The sequence below is a fragment of the Candoia aspera genome, chromosome 1, assembly GCF_035149785.1.
Source record: "Candoia aspera isolate rCanAsp1 chromosome 1, rCanAsp1.hap2, whole genome shotgun sequence".
In the NCBI taxonomy this organism is placed as follows: domain Eukaryota; kingdom Metazoa; phylum Chordata; class Lepidosauria; order Squamata; family Boidae; genus Candoia; species Candoia aspera.
In genome coordinates, this window is record NC_086153.1 from 82,095,425 (window position 1) to 82,119,454 (window position 24,030).

Consider the following 24,030-nt stretch of genomic DNA (forward strand, 5'->3'; position numbering starts at 1 on the left):
TACACTAAAGGGTTGTGTGTGTTTGTGTGAGAGAGAGAGAGAGAGAGAGAGAGTCTCCTTTGTGTCCTTACCTCCAACTGCAAGGGGCAGAACATCAGCCTCAAGACTCAGGGACAATCTGTCCATCTTAACAGAGCTATGGTGGAAGCACAATCAAGATCTGGATTTCCTTCACAAAGAAGAACCTGTAAAAATGCCTGAGTCTTGAGTGTCTTTTCTTTCACCAAGTGGTGGTGATGAGGGTGGAGAAGCTCCTTATATTGGGCATCCCTTCTCCCTCTGTACTGTATTCATAATAATTTCATAGAAATAAGCACATAGAGCAGGGTTTCTCAACCTCAGCAACTTGCAGCTGTGTGGACTTCCAACTCCCAGAATTTCCCAGCCAGCATGCTGGTTGGGGAATTCTGGAAGTTGAAGTCTACAGGCTTCATGTTGCTGAGGGTAAGAAACACTAGAGTACCGTGGCTGCCCTTGCCTGTCTTAAAGACCTTTCTGTACCCATTCAAAAGCAGAAACTGATCTGTAAGGACTTTTGTATTCATATTTTGGTTCCTTTGGTTCAAAGGAATCGGCATCTTTTCAAATATATTGTTGTTACTGGTATTATAACTGCTGCAGGAGGATCAGCTCTTTTAAAAGCGGTGCTGCTTCCCCCGAGAAAAAGGGAGTCCCACTTAACACCTTTCTAGAAGAAGCGCGGAGTTTGGTGGACCTCCTTCTAAAGCTGACTGGCTTTAGGGATGTATTATCCTACATCCCTTACACTTGGAGTAAGGCCCAGTGATTCCAGTGGGATTTATTCCCTGCCCCTCCGCCAATGCGGAACCTAACAAACCGCGGCCAAAGCTTCGAGGCTGACTCCACCATTTGCAGTTGCGCAAGGAAGGAAAAGCCGCCCAACACCGCCGACGCGCTGCAATCGCTCCGGTTAGTTCCGCCGCTGATCCCGGCAGCACAAAGGCGCGAGTCCGCCTCCAGCCGCATCTCCATCCGGGTAGCTGTGGAGGGGAAGCTCGGATACTTCCCATCCAGGCTCTGGAGCTCCTCGGAGCATGGGGCCAGTTGCCCCAGAGGCAGACACGCGGAGTTCCCTTCTGGGGATCGCCGATGCGCGAACGCTTCAGGCTTCGGGGAGCAATAATCTCGATGCAGCCCCGTCAGAAGACGCGCAGCGACAACGACGTTTCGTAATCAAAGGTTGACTGCCACAGGCTAAGTTATCAATACATGAAAAAGAGGGGCAGCTCTGGGGCGCAGTGCTGCCGAGTTGAAGGGGGTCCTCCTGAGTTTTTGAAACCCAGCTCTTAACCTCTGGAGCGGGCGGGAATTTAGGCGAAATCCTATTCGGGTTTCCTCAGTGAGCAGTTTCTGCACAGCGAACGGTTGGCTACTTCGTTGCTGCGCGTGTTCGAAGGACTCACCCTGAATCCTGATACCAATTAAAACCTGCTTCAGTAAGAACTAGGGATCTGGGTAGCCCAGACGTTAGCAGGAGACCATGGGCTGTTTACTGCTTTTAATAGCGTAAAGTTCACCATCATGGGATGAAAAAGAAAAGAAAAAGTGTGTGTTGGAGCTGAAACCATTTCAGCCTTTATTGATATTAATAGTTTAATAGTTCAGCTTTAGTAGTTCAGATTTAATCGTTCAGCTGTTTTACCAGGGTCCCTGAACCTAGAATCCTCCAGATATTTTATATTATGACTTTCAAAATCTACTCCTTTGTGAAAGTTGAGATTGTGAAAGTTGAGGCAAAGGTATCAAGCTTGTGTTTATTTTTATCCTTAGGAAATGGCTAGAGAAGATGTGAATAAATGAATAGCTTGCAAGCCTATGTTACGTCATTAAATTGTGGCTCTTGTTTAGGGTTGTGTTGTAATGTTTGGTGTATTAATGAAAACATTTTTATCCATGAAAAAAAGTGCTTCTAATTTAATTGGGCATTGATTAATTCCTATGTATGAATACCATTAGGACACGTGGCATTTCACTGAATTCCAAAGGACAGATGTCCTGCTTAAAAAACCTCAGAACTAAATAAATCTGTGTTAGCGTAATTGACCAAAATAAACCATAATTAGTTACACAGTATGGAAAATAGAGACAGAAGGAAAAATAAAAATAAAAAACTGAGTTCCTTCATTTTGGAAGATACAGAGATATGGTGGAACACTGTTTCTTTTGGAGGGGGGAGATGATTTCTGTGTAGAGATTCTGTGTTACAGACATGCAAATACTGGCAGTGCCTTTTACAAACTGGATGCAGGCAAAGTAGAGAGTTGGATAGATCTTTCCCTTGGATGACTGTCTTTAATCACAAGGAAACTGTTGATTCTTGGTTGTGTGAGCCACTGAGAAATCGGTGTATGCCTGTCTTTTCTCACGACGGGCCGATCTCATAGAATAAAAACGGTCCCCAAAGAACATATAAGACTAGTTTCTCTGACATAAAGAAATCAAAACTGCAGTCTCCACTGCTCTATGGCACAGCCTTGTGTGCTGAAAGTGAGGATGGTGTTGCCTTCAGAGGAGGAAATAGTGGTATGTAGTAATGGCACCAGAAGCACTTTAATGTGCCAGGTTATTATTAATTGTACTTCTTACCACTCTTCCTCCCAGAGAAAAGTTGCTTTGTTTACTGTCAGATGCAGAAAGCCAGACTCATCCCAAATTCACACCTCTGCACTCAGAATTTGTACCATGAGCACACTTGGGATAGCCACCTAACACAGTTTCCAAAACAATCTGGAGATTTAAAATGCCACTTTGTGTTTATTATTATATATCCTTTTGTTCTGTTGGTTTTAATCCTATGTATTTATAATAAGTAAATAAATAAGCTATAATGTGCATCATATTTTGGCAGTTGTTGTGACAGTTTGATAGCTTTTCCTCTAGAGAGCACTCACAGCCTTTTCTTTCAAATAGAGATTTATGGATCTCCTTTTTTCATGATAAAAGGAGACTGATCATTTAATCTTTCCTTGCTTTCTCTCTGTGGGCAGGTGGACTTTTTCTTGCTGCGGTTGCTACTGCAGGAATGCTAGCAGGTTTTGGTATGACACTTGCCATGACAAGGAAGAAAAGCCCCAATTGGTTCAATAAGGTTAGTTTATTTGAACTTTTTGTGCAGCTCTGATATTTTATTATTTATTTATTTATTTTTATTTATTAAATTTTGCCACCACCCATCTCCCCCCAAAGGAGGGACACTGGGTGGTTTACAAAATATTTAAAGACAGTGTCATAATGGATTTTTTTTTAATCTGTATAATCGTGTCCAATTCTCAGACACTGCCTGCAGTTTTCTTGGCAAGGTTTTTCGGAAGTGGTTTGCCATTGCCTTCTTCCTAGGGCCAAGAGAGAGGGACTGGCCCAAGGTCACCCAGCTGGCTTTGTGCCTAAGGTGGAACTAGAACTCCTGGTCTCCTGGATTCTAACCTGATGACTTAGCTACTGATGGTGTAATAAAATATACAATACGATACTATACCATACTAGAAGAGTTACTGTAGGTTCCTGCTAAGAGAACAGCTCTTTGGAAAAGTTTTGTTGTAATTCACAAAGAAAATGTAGTTTAAAATGAAAGCTAAAATAAATGGAACAAACAGGGTTAAGTCTAAAGTTACAATGGGATTCAGTGTAACTATAAGGCATTTTGTTGAACTCTTTGTTTTATGGGTGGAATGCAGGTTTTGTGAGATTAAGCATGATAAATAGAATAATGATTGGTATTATTTTTATTATTGCTAGAGTTCAGATAACATTCCAGAGATCCAGTTCTGTATCAGTGATGTCATTGTAACAGACTATTTTTTAAAATTTACTAAATTTATATTCTGTTTTTTTCTACCATGAGGCTGTGTACAAAGAATTCTGAGAAAGCTTCCTGCCTAGGCACTGAACAGGTTCACAGGAGTTTAGCTTTATCAGAACTTCAGTGCCCTGTGACTTTCAATTCATCAAGCTCTGCTTACAGCAATCAGGTTTGCAACTGAAAGAGATGGTTTCATCTCAGATTCAGTTGTGAAAGGCAGGGAAATTATATATAGAAAACCAAACAGGATTCTGTATTTTTCCCCAACCCCCCACAATACTCTCATGATCATTACCACCAACGGCCCTGTAGGAATGATCCTAACTTTTTGTTTCTTTTTAAATAACATTGATTGTACCTTACTTGTAATGGTATAGATTGTTTATACCCTGTTTTGGAAGATAGTTGCCATGGAGGGTGGGATATAAATAACAATAATATTGTTATTTATATAACGATAAAATTGTTCTACACTTTATGTAAATTATATGATGAAAGGTGGGTTAGCAGAAAACCAATACTATTTTACTATTATTGGAACTAATTAATGTACATTCTGAAAGCCAGTTTGGTATAGTGGTTAAACACACTGGACTAGAAAGTGGGAGATTGTGAGTTCTAGTCCTGCGTTAGGCGCAAAGCCAACTGGGTGACTTAGGCCAGTCATTTTCTCTCAGCCCTAGGAGAAAGGCAATGGCTAATCACTTCCAAAAACTGTTGCCAAGAAAACTGCAGGACTTGCCATGTAGTTCCCAGGAGCCAAGAGTAATGCAAAGGGACAAAAAAAACCCCCTGTTCTGATTCAAGAAATATATGAATTCCAAAACAGGAAACTTTTTAAAATAAATCCACCCTAATAGAAGAACAGTAAAACCATTTTTAGTGCACTAATATTTTAGAGGAACAAATGTATTATTTCAGACCAAATGTTAGTGTTGTTTTTCAACAGAATTAAAGGAATAAAACTACAATTGCTGATTCCTGTAAACTGAAATGAACTCCTTTAACTTTAATGCTGAAAATAGAAAATAGATGGGAGAACTGTAAGCGATGCTAGATACTGAAACTGCTTATATGGGATCTGTAACAATGTATTCAGCATTAAATGGAATGCCAGCATTCACTAAGGAATAATTCAGTGATTCATGCATGAACCAATTCTAGACAATACAAATATTGGCATTAATTTATCTTTAGAAAAATAAACATCAATGACTAAAAAAAATACCATTTGCAAGGATTACAGCTCCTAGAAAGAAGAAAACCAGAAGGCAGTTTGGGGCATAGTTCCACATTTTTTTCATGCTGATAGTATCTATAATTTAGTGCTACTATTGGAAGGAGTGGATAAGTGGGAGTAACTAAATGCATGCAATAGAATGTTTGCTTGTGAACAATAGTCCAGATTCTCCAGAATTCCAGCTCAAACTTACTTGGGAATACAGCTATTGTATTTTGTTGTTATGTGTTAGAAGAGGCAAAACTAGTGTTAAAATATTAAAAAACTATTTAAGCAAACAATTGTTTTATCTTGCATATATTTTGTACTTATTTATTTAGATGTTTCCCCAAAGTAGACACATGACTGAAAGTGTTTTCCTGTATTAAATTATCCAGGCTAGTTTTAACTGGAAGCTGCTTGTTATTGTTAAGCGCTTCTGCTATTTCCACTCCCCAATTCCTCAGAAGTCTGAAGATTATTGATGATGATGATCCAGCTTGCAAAAGGGAAAACTAGCAAGGAATAATTATCCTGCCCCAAATTCTATAAGCTTGGAGAACGAAAGGTTCACTCCCCCCCCACCCCAGTTTCCATGGAAAAGAGAAATAAAATGAATAACTTACACACAGCCTTCCATATTCTTATTTCATATTGTGGTCTTTTGTCTAACTGTATGCCCAAAAAAGATCCATGTCCTGTAGGATGGGGATACAGAGCTGCAAAACTGCCAAGCCACCTTTCCTCTTGAAAGACCTGCTAGGATAGCTGTAAGTAGGGTGAGGCAAGAATTCTTGAAAATGGGGAAGCAGATTGCCTATAACACTACAGAACTGTACTATCTCAAATAACTACTAGTTTTAGCGTAGTTTTAAATATATCACAGGTGAGTCAGAAATAATTCAACTCAGCACTCAAACATGGACTCATGGAGATCCAGTATTGGTTGTGAACTGGTATAAAGTCTTTGTTATGCAAGTACCGATCATTTGGTTCATACAGCTGGTATAAGGCATGAAAAAAATGATGTGCCCCGTTGCTTATCCCACTAATTTTGATTTCTGCTAATTGATTAAATCTCTATGTGAGTACCAGTGGACTTCAGGAAGAGAGTAAAGAACCCTAACTTAAGCAGTAGTAAAATGTACTTCCCAATCTTCAGAATATTTCTCTTAGAGATACAGAAACTGATAGCCTAGAATAGCTACATAAAAGAGATTTAATAAAGTTAGACATTTTTCCCATCACATTGCTGCCCATGACCTGCCATCATTGAGCAAAACAAGCTTTCAAAGTAAGAAATGCTACTAAATAATACACATATTTTTTATTTGGTCACGTTTTCTGCTAGGACTGATGGTGGTGTTCTCATTTGAAAACACAGAAGTGCCCTGAGTTGATTTAAAAAAAAAAAGTCCTACAGGCACATAATAACAAGCATGTGACTAAAACTCTTTCTCTTAAAATAGTGGCTCCTTCCCCCTTTTATCAATGAGATCGTTTCTGTACCACTGAGAAGGCTCCAAAATGTCTTTTCTAGCCATTTTTCAACACTTGTCTTGAGGGTCTAAGTAGCTTTGTGTACATCATATGACAGCATTTTACAATGAATGACACAGTTATCTGAGTATTTTATATCCTCAAGGAGTTCTCTCATGAGCAGACATTCCTGAGCTAATAAACCCAGGTCAGCAGTTTTCTATTATCTCTCTTCTGAGGCGTTCATTTTTTCAGACATTTCCATATCAGATTTCATTTTAACTCTCTCTCTCGTTTTATGATAAAAAGTTGAAAGAATTTTCATTTGATGTATTGTCTGGATTCTTATCCTATATGTAACAAAACCAATTGTTGGGGCTTTTTTTTACAGAGGAGAGGGCAATCCATGAACAAATAATAAAATGAACATTTAAAATAGCAATATAAGACACTGTCACAGTAATCCAGTTCAGTAATTTGTGTTATCTTGGCCACTTCCCTGGACTGTACCTCTAAACTACCTTTTACAAGTTGACTCTCTTCAAAAAGTTCCTTAAAGTTCTGGTGAAGTGGCCTAGCTGCTGAAAAAGAAGCTGCTGAGAATAAGAGCGTTCATGGGTCATACACTTATGAATAGTAGCCCATTTTCATCTCCCTTGTAAAGGTACAATTTATCAATGCTCTTATAAAGGAAACTGGCATCTTAACATGTTGATGTGCTCTAATTGGCATATAATGTATTCACAGATTTTTAAAAGTATGTATTTTAGAGGAAGGGAGCCCAAAAGAGTATGTTTCTCTTCTGTAACCATACTTTTTTTTTTTTAGTGATAATAGTATTTGGAAAAACTAAGAGTCTTTACACAATCCTAAAGGAGAGTTAATATTCTCATTATTTTTTAATAATTTTATTAGATTAAGACCAAGGTAAAAACTACAGAAAAGGAAAAAGGAAAAAACTAAAAAAGAGTGAAAACACAAGAGAATTTTTTTAAAATTACAAGAAGAGGTGACTTCTGACTTTTAACAGCAAGGATATACAACAAATTTTCCATAATCAATCCCTTATAATATATTAAACCAAAATCACATTATTTCTATAAATCATTCCACTGGCAGAGTATAAAAATCACTAAATACCGTTGCTCCATCCCCTTCTGTTAAAAGAAAAAGAAGAAATATATACACACACATGCACACACACATACATACTATATATATATATAAACCTCCTAATCAACTTCCCTCCAAAGATAACATTTATTTGATTATTTCCTTCCTACTACTATTCTATACATTCCTGTCTACTATAATAAAAATCAAACTAAAAAGCATATAAATTGTGTGCCATTATAACTAATATAATTATAATGATCATATTAAGCCTAAAACCAAGCATTTATTATTATACCTTATTAATCTTAATCCAAATCATTAAAGATGAATGAAGTCAAACCAACCCTAGAAGCAATCCAGATAAATATTCTCAAGCCCTTACCCCACTTCAAATAAACCGGAGCATTTACATATCCCCACAATACACACAGAGCATTTTTCATAAAGAAATCAGACAGCCCAACTGCCCCCCTTAAGAATTCTGACTTCTCAACAAAAAGTCTCCCATACACAATCCCTTCTTTTCCATAACATTCCAATAGCAATTTAGTTCCAATTATGGTTTGCAATTCGATCTGTCCCTTTAATTTTTTCAGCTCGACTATCCGATCATCATCCAACATTTTGACAGAAGCCCTGATCTTGCTATTAGAAGAAACATTTCTATCGTTAAGCTCTTCAATTTCTTCCATGACATCCCCAACCAGATGCCACATTTTAAACCTCATGTTTTCCACAATGTCCTTGAATACCTTGCATTAAAGCTTGGCAGGACTCAGAAAGCATCTGTTGAAAGAGCCAGTTTGGTCTAGTGGTTAAGGCAATGGGCTGGAAACCAGGAGACTGTAAGTTCTAGTTCCGCCTTAGGCATGAAAGCCAGCTGGGTGACCTTGGGCCAGTCTCTCTCTCTCAGCCCAACTCACCTCACAGGGTTGTCGTTGTTGGGAAAATAGGAGTATTTGGTATGTTTGCCACCTTGAGTTATTTATAAAAATAATAAAATTGGGATAGAAAATAAAATAAATAAAAATAAAGTCTCAGTGAAAGTTGGAAACAATCTGATTTAAATCCTCCATATCTCATTCAGTAGATTATGGCGTCCCCTAGATATTTAACCAGTGAAAGTGGGAGATAATAGAAAAATTCCGAGACGTATTTACAGAAGTGAAAGTATGATAACAGGCAGTTCCCCAGGGAAAGTAGCAACAGAAAGCTGAAAGTTCAAACCAGCAGATTCAATGTGTAGGAAAATGCTAAAATCTCCAAATTTTGTACAGAAATAACAGGGAGATGATTACATAGTCTCAGCCCTCCTTAATATTTCGATGGAAAGCAGAATCCAAAGCTTTAAAAGCTTTTTAAAAAGAATTAATCACAAAGATAACAACAAGCACCAAGAGAACTGTTTCTCCTTGCTGTAGAAAGCCTCTGTTAGGTTACACATCCTTAAAAGAAAAATAAATTGGGTGATTTAGAAATGGGGTGGCTGGTCTTAATGTCCCTTTAAGGCTACAGCTCAGCTTGGAAATGGTGATGCCCCAGCCTCCCAGCAGCTCTTACCAGTCAAGTGTGAACACCATTTATGGTCTCCTGGCTGCAAGCCGCTGTTCTGGAGGACAAATTGGGTAATTCCAAGTGTTTTCTTTTCCTGGTAAAATGCTCTTGGGCTTCAGGAAAAACCTGCCTGAGTCCAAAAAACCCTGTCGTGTTGTCAGTTCTGGCCATGGAGCCTGCAAGCACAGCTGTTCAGTCTGCCATGTCCTCACCGGAAGCCGGGAGAGTTAATATTCTCATTAGATGATTTCCTCAATGCTTCCTGAAAGTGTTTATGTATGTACACAGTAATTTGTTTCCCTTCATTAACATATATATATATGTATGTATGTATGTATGTATGTATGTATGTATATTTTAATGAAGAAAGAGCCAGTTTGGTCTAGTGGTTATGGGAATGGACTAGAAACCAGGAGGCTGTGAGTTCTAGTCCTGCCTTAGGCCTGAGAGCCGGCTGGGTGACCTTGGGCCAGTCCCTCTCTCTCAGCCCAACTCACCTCATAGGATTGTTGTTTGTGGAAAATAGGAGGAGGAAGGAGTATTAGGTATGTTCGCCGCCTTGAGTTATTTATAAAAATCATAAAGGTGATATAGAAAATAAATAAATAATATTTATTTATTTATTTAGGGTGTAATTGCCACAGCAGCTTTGCCAGAAAGTGGCTCCTCCCTTGCGTTACGGGCCCTTGGATGGGGTTCACTCTATGCCTGGAGCGGAGTTGCATTGATCAGTTTTGCTGTCTGGAAGGCTTTGGGAGTTCATAATGTAAGTATCTTCACAATGTTGAAGGTTTGGTGCTTCAGAAATTCCATAAATTCAGTAAGTGTTCTCATGTTTTTGTTTACAGTATGTAGGCAGCATTGTGTGTATGAATTTTTTAATATATAAGGGAAAATTAGTAAGAAAACTGAACTGAGTAAGTCCCATTCCTGGGAGCTCACAATGTAAATTTGCATGGGTTGCTCAGTAAAATGGAGAACTATCAGGCAGCAAAGAAGAGGCAAAGCAGAAGAATGAACCAGATGAAAAAAAAGAAGAGATAAATATTGGGGAATAGCTAAATATGTATATAGTCTGGTTTTTTTGTTTGTTTTAATTGTGACTTGTTGAGCACATTGCAGGAAACTATAATGTGATTGTTGGGTGGGGGGGCTTGGCCTAGGTATGTGAGCACAGCTATTGTGGTTTGTTTGCTTACTGATGAAATTAGCATGCCACCAGATCTTTCTAGACTCCTGGTGGGTTACAATAGCAAAAGTCCTACAATATAGTAAGTTAAAACATCCAGGGTAAATAACTGCCCAGACAATCAACACCAGGACTTTATGGCTTACTACAAAGTGTGAATCCAGGTAATAGTGATTTATTCACAAATCATGGTTTAGCGTGATGCGTTCTTTATATTTAGGTAATGAGAACTGATTCACACAAAAGGCTTTTGCTCTTTCTCTCCCTAAGAGCTTAAGAACAGCCCTGTTGGATGAGGCCAAGGCCCATCTCAGTTCAGCATTTTGCTTCTTACATTGGCCAATAATCAGAAAGTTGGCTTGCAGTTCCTGATTTGCTTGGGAGTAACATGTTTTGAACACAATACGAACTTTTCCCTTGCTGGTTGCTTCCCAGTTTGTTTACCAGCTAACAGGAGAAGATAAGTAAGGGCAACTAGACACAGACTATAGAAGCTAGTTTGCCTGGGAACAGCATCCCAGGTTACATATTGTATGAAGGTGGCCCTGTATTCTGTGGCCTCTTTGTTTTGCAGAAGGCTTCAAGTCGAAATCTGCGAGAAAGGCCAGGCCTGTAAAGTGAGATAAGTTTAAAGCCCTCCCATAAGTGTATGTTTTTAAGGCAATTTATTCAGGTTCTTCCCCTTTTCCCCCCTTTTGCAGTGCAATATGCAGAACAGTAACTATTAATGTTTATTGTACCAGGGCAACCAAATCTGGGCTATAAAAATCTGGATCATCACTTGATGGCAACAAAGAGTTCAATTTTTTTGTATTTCTTTGATACCATCTAGTGGCCAGTTTTGACTGCCCAGATCTGGTAGCTGTAATACCAATACATGGTTCAAAATTCTCTTTTAAAGCAAGAACTGGAAATTTGAATTGTATAGCAGTTCTTGGGGAGGGGGAGAGTTGCCAGCAATACAGTATTTTTTGTCTAGAAGCTGTTTGTAAAGGTTATTTCTTAGCAGTAATTATATAGTTCTCAGGGGAGTATAACAGTGGCTGCAAGATTCAGACTAATGACTCCTATCCCGCAAATCAAAAAAGTATCCTTATGAAAAATGTCTACTTGCAGAGTTTGGTTAATTTATTTTAAAAAATTATATGGTCCCCTATCTCACAGCAATGACTCTGAGTGGTATATAAATGTGTGATATAATTTGATAAGCACTGAATTTCTGTAACCTTTGGGGATGAGCCATTAGAATACACTTTCTGCCCAATACTGAAATGCTGTACTATGGAATTCTTCTCTGGTACTTTGAAACAGTACATGTGGGAAGCAACATAATATGGTGTCCATTTCTCTTATCTTGTGTTATACTTTCCCCACATTTATCAAATGCTAGAACTGTAGCAAAACACAGCAGCAAGGCAGAGAGAAATTCAAATATCCTCCAATAAATTTCTTCTGGCTCCATTGTCGCTGGCTTTTAGGCATGTAGCAAAGAGACACTTCTGTGGGATTTTCCCCACTGTCAGTCGTTGGACAGGAATAGCCATTTGTGCACCACTCAGATTAAAGATAAATACCTGTGGTGCTCTAGATGTTGCTGAACTGCAATTCCCAGCATCCCTCACCAATTATTACAATGGATGGAGCTGCTGGAAAGTGTAGTTCAGCAGCATCTGGAGGACTGCACTGCATTTGGTAGTGCACATGGCTGTGTTATTGGTACAGTGCATCTATTTTACTTGCCCTGTAAATCTTAAAAAAGAGTGAGATGTTTGTATGCAAGACTTTACACCTAAGACATAGACTATGGTGATTAGCTACAGGTACTGCTTTGGGAGTAATTGTTATTTGCCCCAAATGGGTAGGCGAACTAGCGGACTCAATTGCATGCCAGAAATACTGTACAAAAGACACAGGCAGATTTCCCCTAAGGAATTAAGAAGAGACAATTAACAGATTACATCATCATAGATTACCTTGACTATTTAGAAAAATCTTGAAAGGAGAAAATATGATTTCAATAAAAAGGATGTTGCCGCACGTACTTTTTTTTTGTCAGACATGAAAACAAAAAGAAGCATTTTCCTGGATAAGAGCGTTGGGGGTGTCAGAAGTTCACTTTTTATTTCATAAAAAGAAATCAGGTCTATTAAATTGATGTATTGTTCTCTGTGGTAGTAAACATTATGGAAATAATAATGCTCTAGGGAAGAGGTAAGCTTTGTTGCTCAGGGCCATCAGCATACATTTCTAAAAAGCAGCTGATCCTATAAAGTTTCATTAGCTGCTCTGATGAAAACACAATTTGAACATCTTGACATACAGTTTTCATTCCCCAGAGTCTTAGAAAAAGGTCCTAACTGGCTCAAAGGGATCCTCACTGCTGCTGAACTGAAATGCCAGGAATTCACAGGAGCTGATCAGCGTTCCCTCCAGCAGAAACTGGCATCCACCTGGTGCCCCACACTCTTTACATTTGTAGTTCATGTTACGCTTGTTCGCTGATTTGAGGAAAGGTTGAAGGGTCACTGTGTCAGGGGTGTATAAGAGCTGCTCCTCTGCTCATTTGAAACGATGGTGTGGCACAGATGGAGTTTTATTGGGACAAGGAAAAGAACCTGAAGGCAGGCTGGGGCAGGAGTTCCACCACTAGAAACTTGGGCTCTGCAGGACTACAGCATTCCAGCCCAAAATCACCTTCACAAGGCTGAAGTCATCTCAGCTGTCCAGTGGAGATGATGAAGTGGGATTGCAGAGCTGTGTCCATCCAAGAATGGCAAAAAGACTGCATGTGAAGGTGATCTTAGATTGGATTCACACAGTGCTTAACTATAACAGGTTTTCTTTTGTTTTTATTTAGCATGTTACGTGAACCCAGCAATTGTGCTTTATTCAGGAAATCATGGATGACACAAACATTTAGCATGATATGTGAATCCAGTCTCCGTATGCATCTTCTAGTATAGGAAACAGAGAGAAAACAAGAAGCCCCCTAAAGTTCTACCTTTGAGATGTAAGCTATTCTAAAATGATCAAGGGAAATAACTGCAGCGTAGAGATCTCATACACTTATCCCCAGCTGAACCTGGAGATGTGACTTACAAGGAGCAATACTTGTAAAATCATATAAGAAAGGATCTGGTGTTCTTCAAATCGACTATCTGTCAAATGGAGGTAGGACTCCGAAAAAAAAATAATTTGGCTAACAGTAGACATTTAACAATCATATTCACTTGTTATATTATGAGGCACAATGATTACAACAGCTGTTTAAACCAAAAGGTAATGAGAAAGAAAATTGGAATGGTCCCCAGCCCAAACCCTAAAGACATTACTCATCGCTACGGTTGGCACAAATGTTGGGGTTGGATAGAATAACTGTACATGCTCTGATTGCCTTAGACAGCCTAGGAGACAGAGCATAGTGTCCATTACCATTTTATCATTAAATAGCTGTTTGTAAAAGAGGTCGCAACAAGGAAATCAACATTAAGGTGAAAAATAAAAACAAGGAATGATTCAGGAATTCATCTTGGATGCAGTTGAAGAAGACTCCTTGGAAAGTCCTTTATTGCATTACAGCTACATTTGCTGGAAGGAGAGGAAATGGAACCAGCTGTAGGACTCTCTTTCACAGATGTTTATTTTTTTCTTTTGTTCTAGATTTTGATGCATTGTCTTTCTTAGTCATCTCATACAACGTAACAGATTAATGGGAAGATTATTATACTTTCAATATTCAGAATTTTAATAAATCAAGGCATTAACTAGATATGGGACGCGGTGGCGCTGCGGGTTAAACTGCTGAGCTGCCGATCGGAAGGTCGGCGGTTCGAAACCGCGCGGCGGGGTGAGCTCCCGTTGTTAATCCCAGCTCCTGCTCACCTAGCAGTTCGAAAACATGCAAATGTGAGTAGATCAATAGGTACCGCTTCGGCGGGAAGGTAACGGCGTTCCGAGTCGTCATGCTGGCCACATGACCCGGAAGTGTCTATGACAACGCCGGCTCCATGGCTTAGAAACGGAGATGAGCACCGCCCCCTAGAGTCGGATTCGACTGGACTTTACGTCAAGGGAAACCTTTACCTTTACCTTTTTAACTAGATATAAAACTTTTAAAAAGTGGGCGCTTTCCACTAAAGTAAATTGTTGTGGGAGAAGATGCTGGAACAGTGGGAAGTCATAGACCTGTTTAACCATTTTTTCCATTTCAAATGAATGAAGATGAAAAAGTTCTAAAGAAGGAAGAGGTGCTACGAGTCAAAAAACAAAACAAAAACACCCTACTGGACCAGAATTGGGATGTAAACTTGTACTCAGCTTTACTATCCAATATTGTGATGTCGGCTCTCGGAGGACTGCTTTTCCCCAGCTTTGCTAGTGTAGCTGCTGAAACTTTTTGTGGCTAGATCTGGTCATAATCATACCCACATGAGTTGCTTCTTCACTGGACTCTGCAGTGCTCCCATAGAGTAGAAGATGCCTCAGAAGTTCTAGCTACAGCAGTTGAGAATGCCATCTCCCTCAAATCCTTTTGGCAGCAAAATGCTGAGCTCATGTGATCCCTTTACAGTGTGTCTTGGCCACTTCTGCTTATGGCAAGATGTTGATTACCCTTAGAATTCTTTTTTTTTTTAAAATAAAAGATTTTGTTAAGTTTGAAACAAAGATAAAAACTACAAAAATCCAAAAAACTACAGAAAACCCTAAAAAAGTGTGAAACACAAGAAAAAAGAGTTTTTAAGATTACATAAAGAAGTGACTTCCAACTTTCAAGAAGAATATTCAGCAATTTCCATAATCAATCCCTTGCTCAAACCAAAATCACATTATTTCTATGAATCCTTCCATTAGCACATATACAAATCGCTAATGTAATTGCTCCTTCCCCTTATATATATACAGTATGTGTTTCTAAATCAACTTCCCTCTCCCCAAAAAACATTTATTTTATTATTTCCTTTCTACCAGTATTCTATATATTTCTGTCCACTATAATAATCACATTGTAAAAACATATAAATTGTCTACTTTTATAATTAATAATACTACAATAATCTTAACCCTATTAAACCTAAAAACCAAGCAATTTCTTATATTTTATAGATAACTTATAAATCTTGCAAATCAAACAAACCTTAAAAGAAGTCCAGTAAATCTTAATCCAAACCATTAAAGAAAAGTGAAATCATAATAACCTCATTATCAATCCAATTACACATTCTTAATTTTTTACCCCACTTCAAAGTATACCAAGGCATTTACATATCTCCCTATTACACATAAGGCATTTTTCTTGCAAAAATAAAACAGCCCAACTGCCTCCCTTAGCAACTCAGACTTCTCAGCAAAAAAACTCCCACAAGCAGATTCTCTTCTCTCCCAAAACATTCCCCCAGAAAACCATAACAATCCCTCAGATAAACAGCTCTCCTTGTAATCTGCAGCTCAGACTGTTGTTTTAACTCCTTCAACACCAAAATGTAGTCTCCGTCTGGCATTACTTCAATCTCACTGACAGCGGAAACATCTCCATCTTTCCCAAAATCTTCATCTTCCTGCATAACATCTTCAGCCAGATGACACACTTTAGAGATAATATCTTCCCCAGTGTCCTGAATATTCTGCAGAAGAGCTTGACAGCACTCTGAAAAGATCTCTTTGAAGGTCTGGTTAAACTCACAATGAAACTCTGAAAAATCCTCTTTGAAATCCTCCATGTTTCAGGCAGTAGATTATGGTGCCCCCTAGATACTTGACTTGCGCAGATAGGAGTTGATGAGTTAATAGAAAAGTTTGGAATGAAATTGGCACAAGAGAAAGTGCGCTGACAAGCAGGTCCCAGTGAAAGTGAACAGAAAGCTGAAGATTCAAAAGACCAATGTGTAGGAAAATATTCTATCCTTCAAATTCAGTACAAAAATGATAGCAGGAAGGCAATTATTTATTTTCAGTTCTCCTTAGTCTTAAAATGGGAAAACAAACTAAAACTTAAAAAAAAAATTAGAAATTTAATCCAGAAATAACTATAAGCACTGTCAGAGTCAAGCCTGCCTCTGACTCGGAAAATGAAACCCTTTCAGAGTCAGAGGAGGAATTGGAATCTTACTGGGCTGAAACCAGGAAAACGAAATTCCAGGATGAGTCAGCAGCGCGGGAAGAGTCCAAGGCGCTGATTGGTCAAGATTTGGGGGAGGATTTGAATCCTTCAATCAGCACACGCCAACAACAGACAGAAAAGCGCGCAAAGGAGAAGGCAGCCTGATTGGCTGCAAAAGGGTCCAGGTGCGTGAAGGATCAGGATAAAAGACAGATGTGCGGAGAGCGAGCTGCCAGAGACAACCAATCTCCAAGCCTCCAGTGTTTCCGGAAGAGTCCTTACCTGCATCGGAGACAGCATCTGTGGCTGAAGAGGAATCAGCGCCTTTGCTCCGCTCTGAAGAGGACTTGAATCCTGCTGCTGCCTTCGAGGATCTTTCGCTTCCCAAGCCCAGCAGTCTCAGTTTTTCTTCGTCCTTGAAACTCTGCGATCTTCCAAGTGGCTTCCTCATGCCTTGAAACTCCAGCGCCGCTGCATGACTTTGGTTTCTGCCAACCTTGCTTTGTGTGCTCAGTCTGCGTCCAGGCATTTCACACCTATCTTGTTCAGGATCTGGTGTCCAGCCCAGTTCGGGGCTTCCAGCCAAGTCCAGTCTTGTTCCAAGTTCCCAGCCTTGCTCCAAGTCTCCAGTTCAGAGGATCCAGCCTAGTCCGGGGCTTCCAGCCTAATCCAGTCTTGTTCCTAGTTTCCAGTTGCATTCCAAGTCTCCAGTCTGGAGAATTCAGCCTAGTTCAGAGATCTCCATCGAGTCGAGCCTTGCTTCAAGTTCCAGTCTTGCTTCAAGTCTTCAACCCCGTGCAGAGTCTCTAGTCAATTTCTGCCTTGTTCCCTGTTCCTAGTCCTGCTTCGAGGTTCAAGTTGCTGCTTCCAGTCCAGCGCAAGTCTTCAGCTACCCAGTGCTCCAGTGTCAGAGCAGTTCCAGTATTGTTCCAGTTCAAGAACTGTTGTCTTCAGTACCTAGTGTTCCAGTCTCATTCAGCCTCCAGTTTCAGTCAGAAGTCCTGTCTGCTGCCTTGTTGTGTTCCAGTTGGGTTCGTTGAACCCAAGTTTTCATATATCAAGGACTTATTTATTGTAATAAAGAGTATTTTTGATATTACTCCGCCTGGCTGCATAGTCTGAACAGGACAATTACCAAGAGAGTCCGCTTCTTGTTACTGTAGAAAGCCTCTCTTGGAGTACATCAACTTAAAAAATTATAAATTGGATGGTTTAGAAATGGGGTGGCTCGACCTAATGTCCCTTTAAGGCTACAAACGTGGCTTGGAATGGTGACGTCCCCACCTCCCATCATCTCTTACCAGATCATCATGAACCATTTGTGATTCTCTGGCTGCAAGACGGTGTTCAGGAATGCAAATGGGGTGATTCCGAGCTTTTTCTTTACTCACAAAAAAGCTCTGGGCTCCAGGAAAAAGCCGGCCCGTGCCCCCCAAAAAAGCATGCATTGTCAGTTCTGCCTGCAGAGCCCATGGACACAGCTGCTCAGTTGGCCATGTTCCCACCGGAAGCCTTATACCCTTGGAGTTCTTAACTTCTTGAAGTATCTTCTATAGTGTAGATCTGCCTATCTTTAATTGTCTGTTAATGGCAGGTACACATTTATTAATGCTATTGTTTGCTAAGGAACATTTGATAGCAAAGTAGCTGAGAACTTTCTCTGTTCCACTGCTTGAAATATGGAATTCCCTCTTTGAGAAGCAAATCTGTATTCTTCTATTCCTGTCTTCTGGCATTTGAAAGCAGTTCTTTTCTAAGAATCTTTTAATTTACTGGCTGTTAAATTATGATGATTCTTCCTTCTGTCTCTTGGTTATGTTTTTAGTCTTGGTCAACTGGGTCCATTTAATGATTAGCTTATTTGAAAGAGCAGTTTTTCTCTAATTTGGTATGTTGTGTTCTGTGGCAAAAGTAGGGAATTGTGGAATGTAGGAACAAATGTTCCTGAGACACCTTCATTATTTAGCCTTACACTAAGAAGCCAGCAAGTAAATACATTACCTTACTATAGTTAATTTGTTTTTCAGATATAAGCAACATTATGATACTATAACAGGTACATTGAGCTGACACAAATTTCCGGCCACCAGTAGCATGGAGGTACATGCGCTGAGTAAATGGAAAGTGTAAGTTCCCAAAGTTGAATTTGGGTTGTGAGATGGCCAAACTCTCTCTTAGTTCCTTGTCCTGTAGCCTCATGCTGGCTTTGACATTTATATTGGTTTGAGAAGTAGGAAATAAAGGATACCGACACTTTACCTCTTTTCTACCCTGATGGACTAGTATAGTTTTTTGTAAAGGGCAGGGACTTGTGTTAAAGTTTGTCAAGCTCCTGTATTGCTAAAATCAGAATAAAGTGTCCACTGAATCCAAAGTGTAAAACTTCCCTGCTTTTGCCTGACACAGTCCTCTGCTGTCCAGAATTGTTCATCCCATAATATTTAGGACAGGGTCAGTCTGTTTGAAAATTTACTGTGAAAGAGTGAGAGATGAACTGTACAAAAGTTCTCCTGTCAGCAAAGGAGTACAAAGTCTTTTTTTCCCCCCTTTCAGAATAATTGTGGGCTAATTGCAAGGATCTTCACAAATCTGTTACTTTAAAGGAACATACATAATCGTGACCATCTTTGTGCCAGTTTTAATTTAGTTGTCATACAATGATAATAGCTACATTATATCAACAGAAAGACCATTTGATAGAAATGTGTAATAGTTTTCCAGCAGTTATAGCAGAATTGTTGTAATTTATTTTTAGCCAGAGGAAATAAGCAATGTGTCTTTGTATTTAATTAAAGCTGCAGTTGTAACACTTGCCAGCCATAGAAGCATAACTTCCCCTATTAGTCTCTCCTGGTTAATGTTTTTGTTAAAGATAAAAAAAGAAGAAACAAAATAGCTTTCATAATTTGTAGTGGTCCACAGCAATTAGAAAGCAACATGAAATAAGTAATAAAGGCTCTTTTGATTATGATAGTCTGCATAAATCAATTTTGTAATCACTTCACAAAGCAGATACTATCATTTATTTTATAGCAAGGATGAGTCATAAAATATTTATGATCGTAAAAAAAAACCAAATTACTATGAGAACTGCACATATACAGATGGTGGGTGCAAACCAGGGTGGGGAGGGATTCTGTGACCTTATAATATATCATCTTTGTGACAAAATTCATAATGTCTTTGTTTTGTATACATACATTAACCTTTAGAACTGCTGTGAGTTGGAAGGCATTGTGTACTTCCACTGTGTCTAATTAAAAGGGAAATTAATTGCTTAACCTTATTTATTATTTACAGCCTGCCCAATTTGGTAAACCAAAGTATCTCCCCATGACTTAAGAATCAAAACATTTTTTAAAAAAGAAAAGAAAAATCACTGTTTTTGAAAGCCAGGAAATAGCATTTCTACAGCAGGTACTATGTGTGCCAAATGCCAGTACAGGTAGTCCTTGCTTAATGACCATTTGTTTAGTGATGGTTTGGACTTATAGTAATGCTGAAAAAACCGACTTGTGACTGGTTCTCACATGACCGTCGCTGCATTCCCACAGTCACATTTATCACAATCTGGGTGCTTAGCATTTATGACCGTTGCAGTGTCCCATGGTCATGTGATTGCCATTTTCAACCTTCCCAGCCGGTTTCTGGCAAGCAAAATCAATGGGGAACCATGTGATTCACTTAACGACCACTGCAAAAAAGCTCGTAAAATCAGGTCAGATTTACTTAATGACCACTTCACTTAGCAACTGAAAGTCCGGTCCCAATTGTGGTCGTTAAGTGAGGACTACCTATATTGGCATTGGTCTCCACATGGCTTTGATGTCATCGCTGACCTAGGCAGGAGAAAAACATGCTGCAGTCATAAGCTGTGATCATGGCATGTCCTGTCAGGGAACCAGCACATGAGTTTGTATCCCAGACTCTTCTAGACTCAATTCAAGAGTGCTGTTTTAAATATAACAAGCGCCAGGTGACTTGGACCTCCCATACCTAACCTTCCACATAGATCTTCAAGGTGAAGTGAGGGCTTATTCTTGGCTGTATCACCCGCCTGCAAGCAGAGCTTCAGCAGCAAAGGCGCAGTGTCAGTTGCTGTCTCTCTCTCTCTCTTACCTAGCTCTTTTTTCTTAGGGGTTAACCAGATTTACAAGCCTGATAATTTTCCCTTTGGGGTCTGGCATTCATCAGCTTATGTTAAACAGCTTACCTTAAAATGAGGTAATTGGCTAATTAATTCTGTTTTAATTAGCATCTGATTTTGTTTTTGTCATTAAAAAAATCTTGTCACCTGCTCCGAGCCCTGGAGCTGGAGTGCAACTGAAACTGAAATACTAATTTCACTGGGAAAGAAATAAAAGTTACGAAGATCTATGGTGGCCTCTGCAGAATTTCATAAAGGGTGAGCAACTCCTTAGCATTCCAGGAGCCTCTTTCTCACTCTTCCACCCCATTCAGGCTAGTATGAACAGATGCCTAATTACTCTGCAAAACACAGTTTGGGTTCTCTTCACCTGCTTTGTACCACTTATCTACTTTTAAAAGGCAGAATGGAATAAAAGTGCTTTTAGAGGGCCTTTATTTTGTCTGCTGATTTGGTTAAAATGGGAAAAATAATGGTGATCTCTAACGGTTGCAGATTCTGATGTGCTAAAAGTAAGTAAAATCCTTTTTATGGTAAAAAGATTGACAGTTTGAAATGGATTGATTGTTCTCTGTATGTCTTTTCCAAGGAAACGAACTATGATTTTTCTTTCTTTCTTTAGGCAATATAAGAAAAATGTCAGTTCGCAAAGTGAGGTTCACTTCAGAAAGTTGTCTTCAAAATTACTGAGATTAGAACAAATGTTGTGTGGGATGCAAATAATTCACATCAGCCTAAACTAAGGAATAACGATGGGGTTCACATTTTTGGTGGTTTCATCAGGGAATGTAATAAAATTAATGCTCACTTTTTAGTGGAGTTTTAGGGAGAGATATGTTTTGCTTTCCTGTGTTAATTACTAATTGGTTTCCTATATACTTACATCCTGTCTTCCATTGTGCCATTTCAAGTGGAATCCATGAAGTTTCCAGCCATTGTTTTGTTCAGCTATTGACCTGAACCTAATTCCTGAGCTTCAGCAAGGCTGCTGCTAAAGCCACCCAATTAGACCTTACTAATTCCTCCCTTTTGAAGCATACCTTTGGGCTTGAAACTGGATGATGATGATGATTTCATATATTTTGATGTCCTTTCCTATACCAAAGCACTCACAAACACACATGGTAAGGAGGAGAGAAAGGAAAACTAAAATAGCCACAACAAAGCCATTCATCCCATGTTCATGTGGAGAAGGCCTGGATGAAGAGAGAGGTATTCAACAGGCATCCAAACCATCTAATGAGAAGCATCTCACAAATCTCAGGGGAAGGACCAGGGCAGAGTTTAGGCATCACTATAGAGGAAAGCTGCATGCAATTGGTCACTCTGTGGTTCAAGTCACATGCAGTAGGACCCTGCCCCCCCCCCCCCCCCCAGGCCCCAAAGTAGCAAAGAGAGTCTATCAGGTATCCCGGACCCAAGTTGTTCAGTGTCTTATATGCCTTAAATCTGACTTGCTAGTTAATTAACAGCCAGTGCAGTTGTTTCAAAAGAGTTGTAATTTGTATATGCACTGAGTTCACTAACCAGCCTAACATAGTCTGCACAGTGCAGCTTTTTGAAGGGTCGTCCCATATAGAATGCATTATAATGATTTAAGTGTGAGTTTCCCAGCGCGTGGATAATAATTAGGCTGTCCCTATCCAGGAAAGAATGTAGTTGGTATATCAGTCAAAGTTGGTAGTTGGTAATCCTAATCGTAGAGGTCAGTTGGGCCTCTAATTTTGACGATAGTGCAGGAGCAACACTTACAACTTTTGAATACTAGCTTTGTATTTATTTGTAATTAAGAGATTGATCCTTTTCTCTATTGCACATTTTTAAAGATCTCTTTCATGGTTAAGCTAAGTTGCAACCACATATTTATTATAGGTGATATTAATTAGGTTTCGTTATAGCCAGGAGTTTAAACCCACTATAAGAACTTACAATTTTTATAACAAGAATTCACATTCTTGCTTGTCTTTCATTGTGGTTAGCTCCAAGCAGGAGTATACTATGTCATAGTTACACCAAATAACCAAATGTGTACATGCATTATTTTGTTCCTGTTGGTTAAAAAAGAAATAAAATATGTCAACATAAAATATCTGCAAACAAATCTTGGATTTGTATGTATGTTTACTCAAAATGGAGGAGGGGGAAGAGAGCAAGAGTACTAACATTGTGGTGTATTTATGATCTGATGTGGTGATTTTTCATTTATTTATCTTTTTTTTTAGATGAATGAATTTCGGAACAAAATGCAATCATTATTTCCATCAGTTCCAAAAACCGCAGTAAATTCTGTTGAATGGGAGGATATTTGGAAATCCAAGTGAACGTCATATGGAGGAATTTGTACTAAGCCTTACAAAACTACAGACGAATGAAAATATACCTATTCATAATGGTATGCACTCAGTAGAATCAACACACTCCCCCTTAGTTTTCCAGGCAAGAGTAAATTTTACTTTTAGTGGTTTTGACTTCAGGGGTGATAAGTGCAGAAAAAGGTTAAAATGTGTATGAAGATTGGTCTGAAAAAGCATGCTCAGTATGTTGCAGTAAAATAAAGAGATTAACCCTAAGGAAGAGATGAGTTGTTGACCACGTTAATGGGTAATAGTATCCTTCTGCTCTCCTCTCCAACGCAGTGTTTCATAGAGGTTTTTAAAAGATGGTATCAACACCAAAGCAGACTGAACACATTGAAGAATGTTTGTGAAATATTAAATACACAAATAAAATGACTGTCGTTCAAACTTACACTCTGTCCGCTGGCTTGGCATGAGTCATCAAAAGCTATCACCATAAAGATTCTCAGTGCAAAGAGAAATACAACGTAGTGGGTCTAAGTAGCAGTCCATTTCTGACACTAGTCACAATCAAAGAAAATAATTACTAGGCCTCTGCAGATCTCTGGCTTGCTGTCCAAACTCTGATGGAATCTGAAGAGAGGAAAAGTTTGCTTTTCTGGGGAAGAGGCTCTTTGGTTGCAGTAATTGGGAATGACACTCCAGTCAGAGACAAATAGTCCTGAGCATTGGATAGTTGTCCCAAAGTGAGTGTGGAAATGGAGAAAAGGAACCAAACCCTTTTCAAGTTTTAGTGCACCAAACAACCCTAAACCAATATTATTGGGAATAGCAATGGGTAGTTAGGAAGGAATTGGAAAACACAGAAGGAATTGGAAAACATGGATTTGGTGATATTCTTAGCTGTACTAGGGCACGCCTTACAAGAGGGCTTAGCGGTTGAACAGCTGAGCCATTTCAGGGTATTTATGTGATGATGAAACTGGGAGGAGATCTTTAGATGTATCTGGCACTAGGATATCTTTTGAGGCAAATCAGACCTACGAACAGCACCATTTGAACCAGGAAGTTATCAGACTGCAGGTACATTTTTCTTGGATTTTATTTATTTA

The 24,030-nt window shown here is 39.1% G+C and overlaps 1 protein-coding gene across 1 annotated transcript; it reads left to right on the forward strand.

Moving 5' to 3' along the window:
- The first annotated feature begins 933 nt into the window (after positions 1-933).
- TMEM242 (transmembrane protein 242) lies at positions 934-23,369 on the forward strand. Its single transcript, XM_063308249.1, has 4 exons — positions 934-1,200; positions 3,009-3,109; positions 9,817-9,954; positions 22,844-23,369. Exons 1-4 carry the CDS (start codon positions 1,056-1,058, stop codon positions 22,940-22,942), a joined length of 483 nt encoding a protein of 160 aa, XP_063164319.1. The 5' UTR covers positions 934-1,055; the 3' UTR covers positions 22,943-23,369.
- Positions 23,370-24,030: the final 661 nt, after the last annotated feature.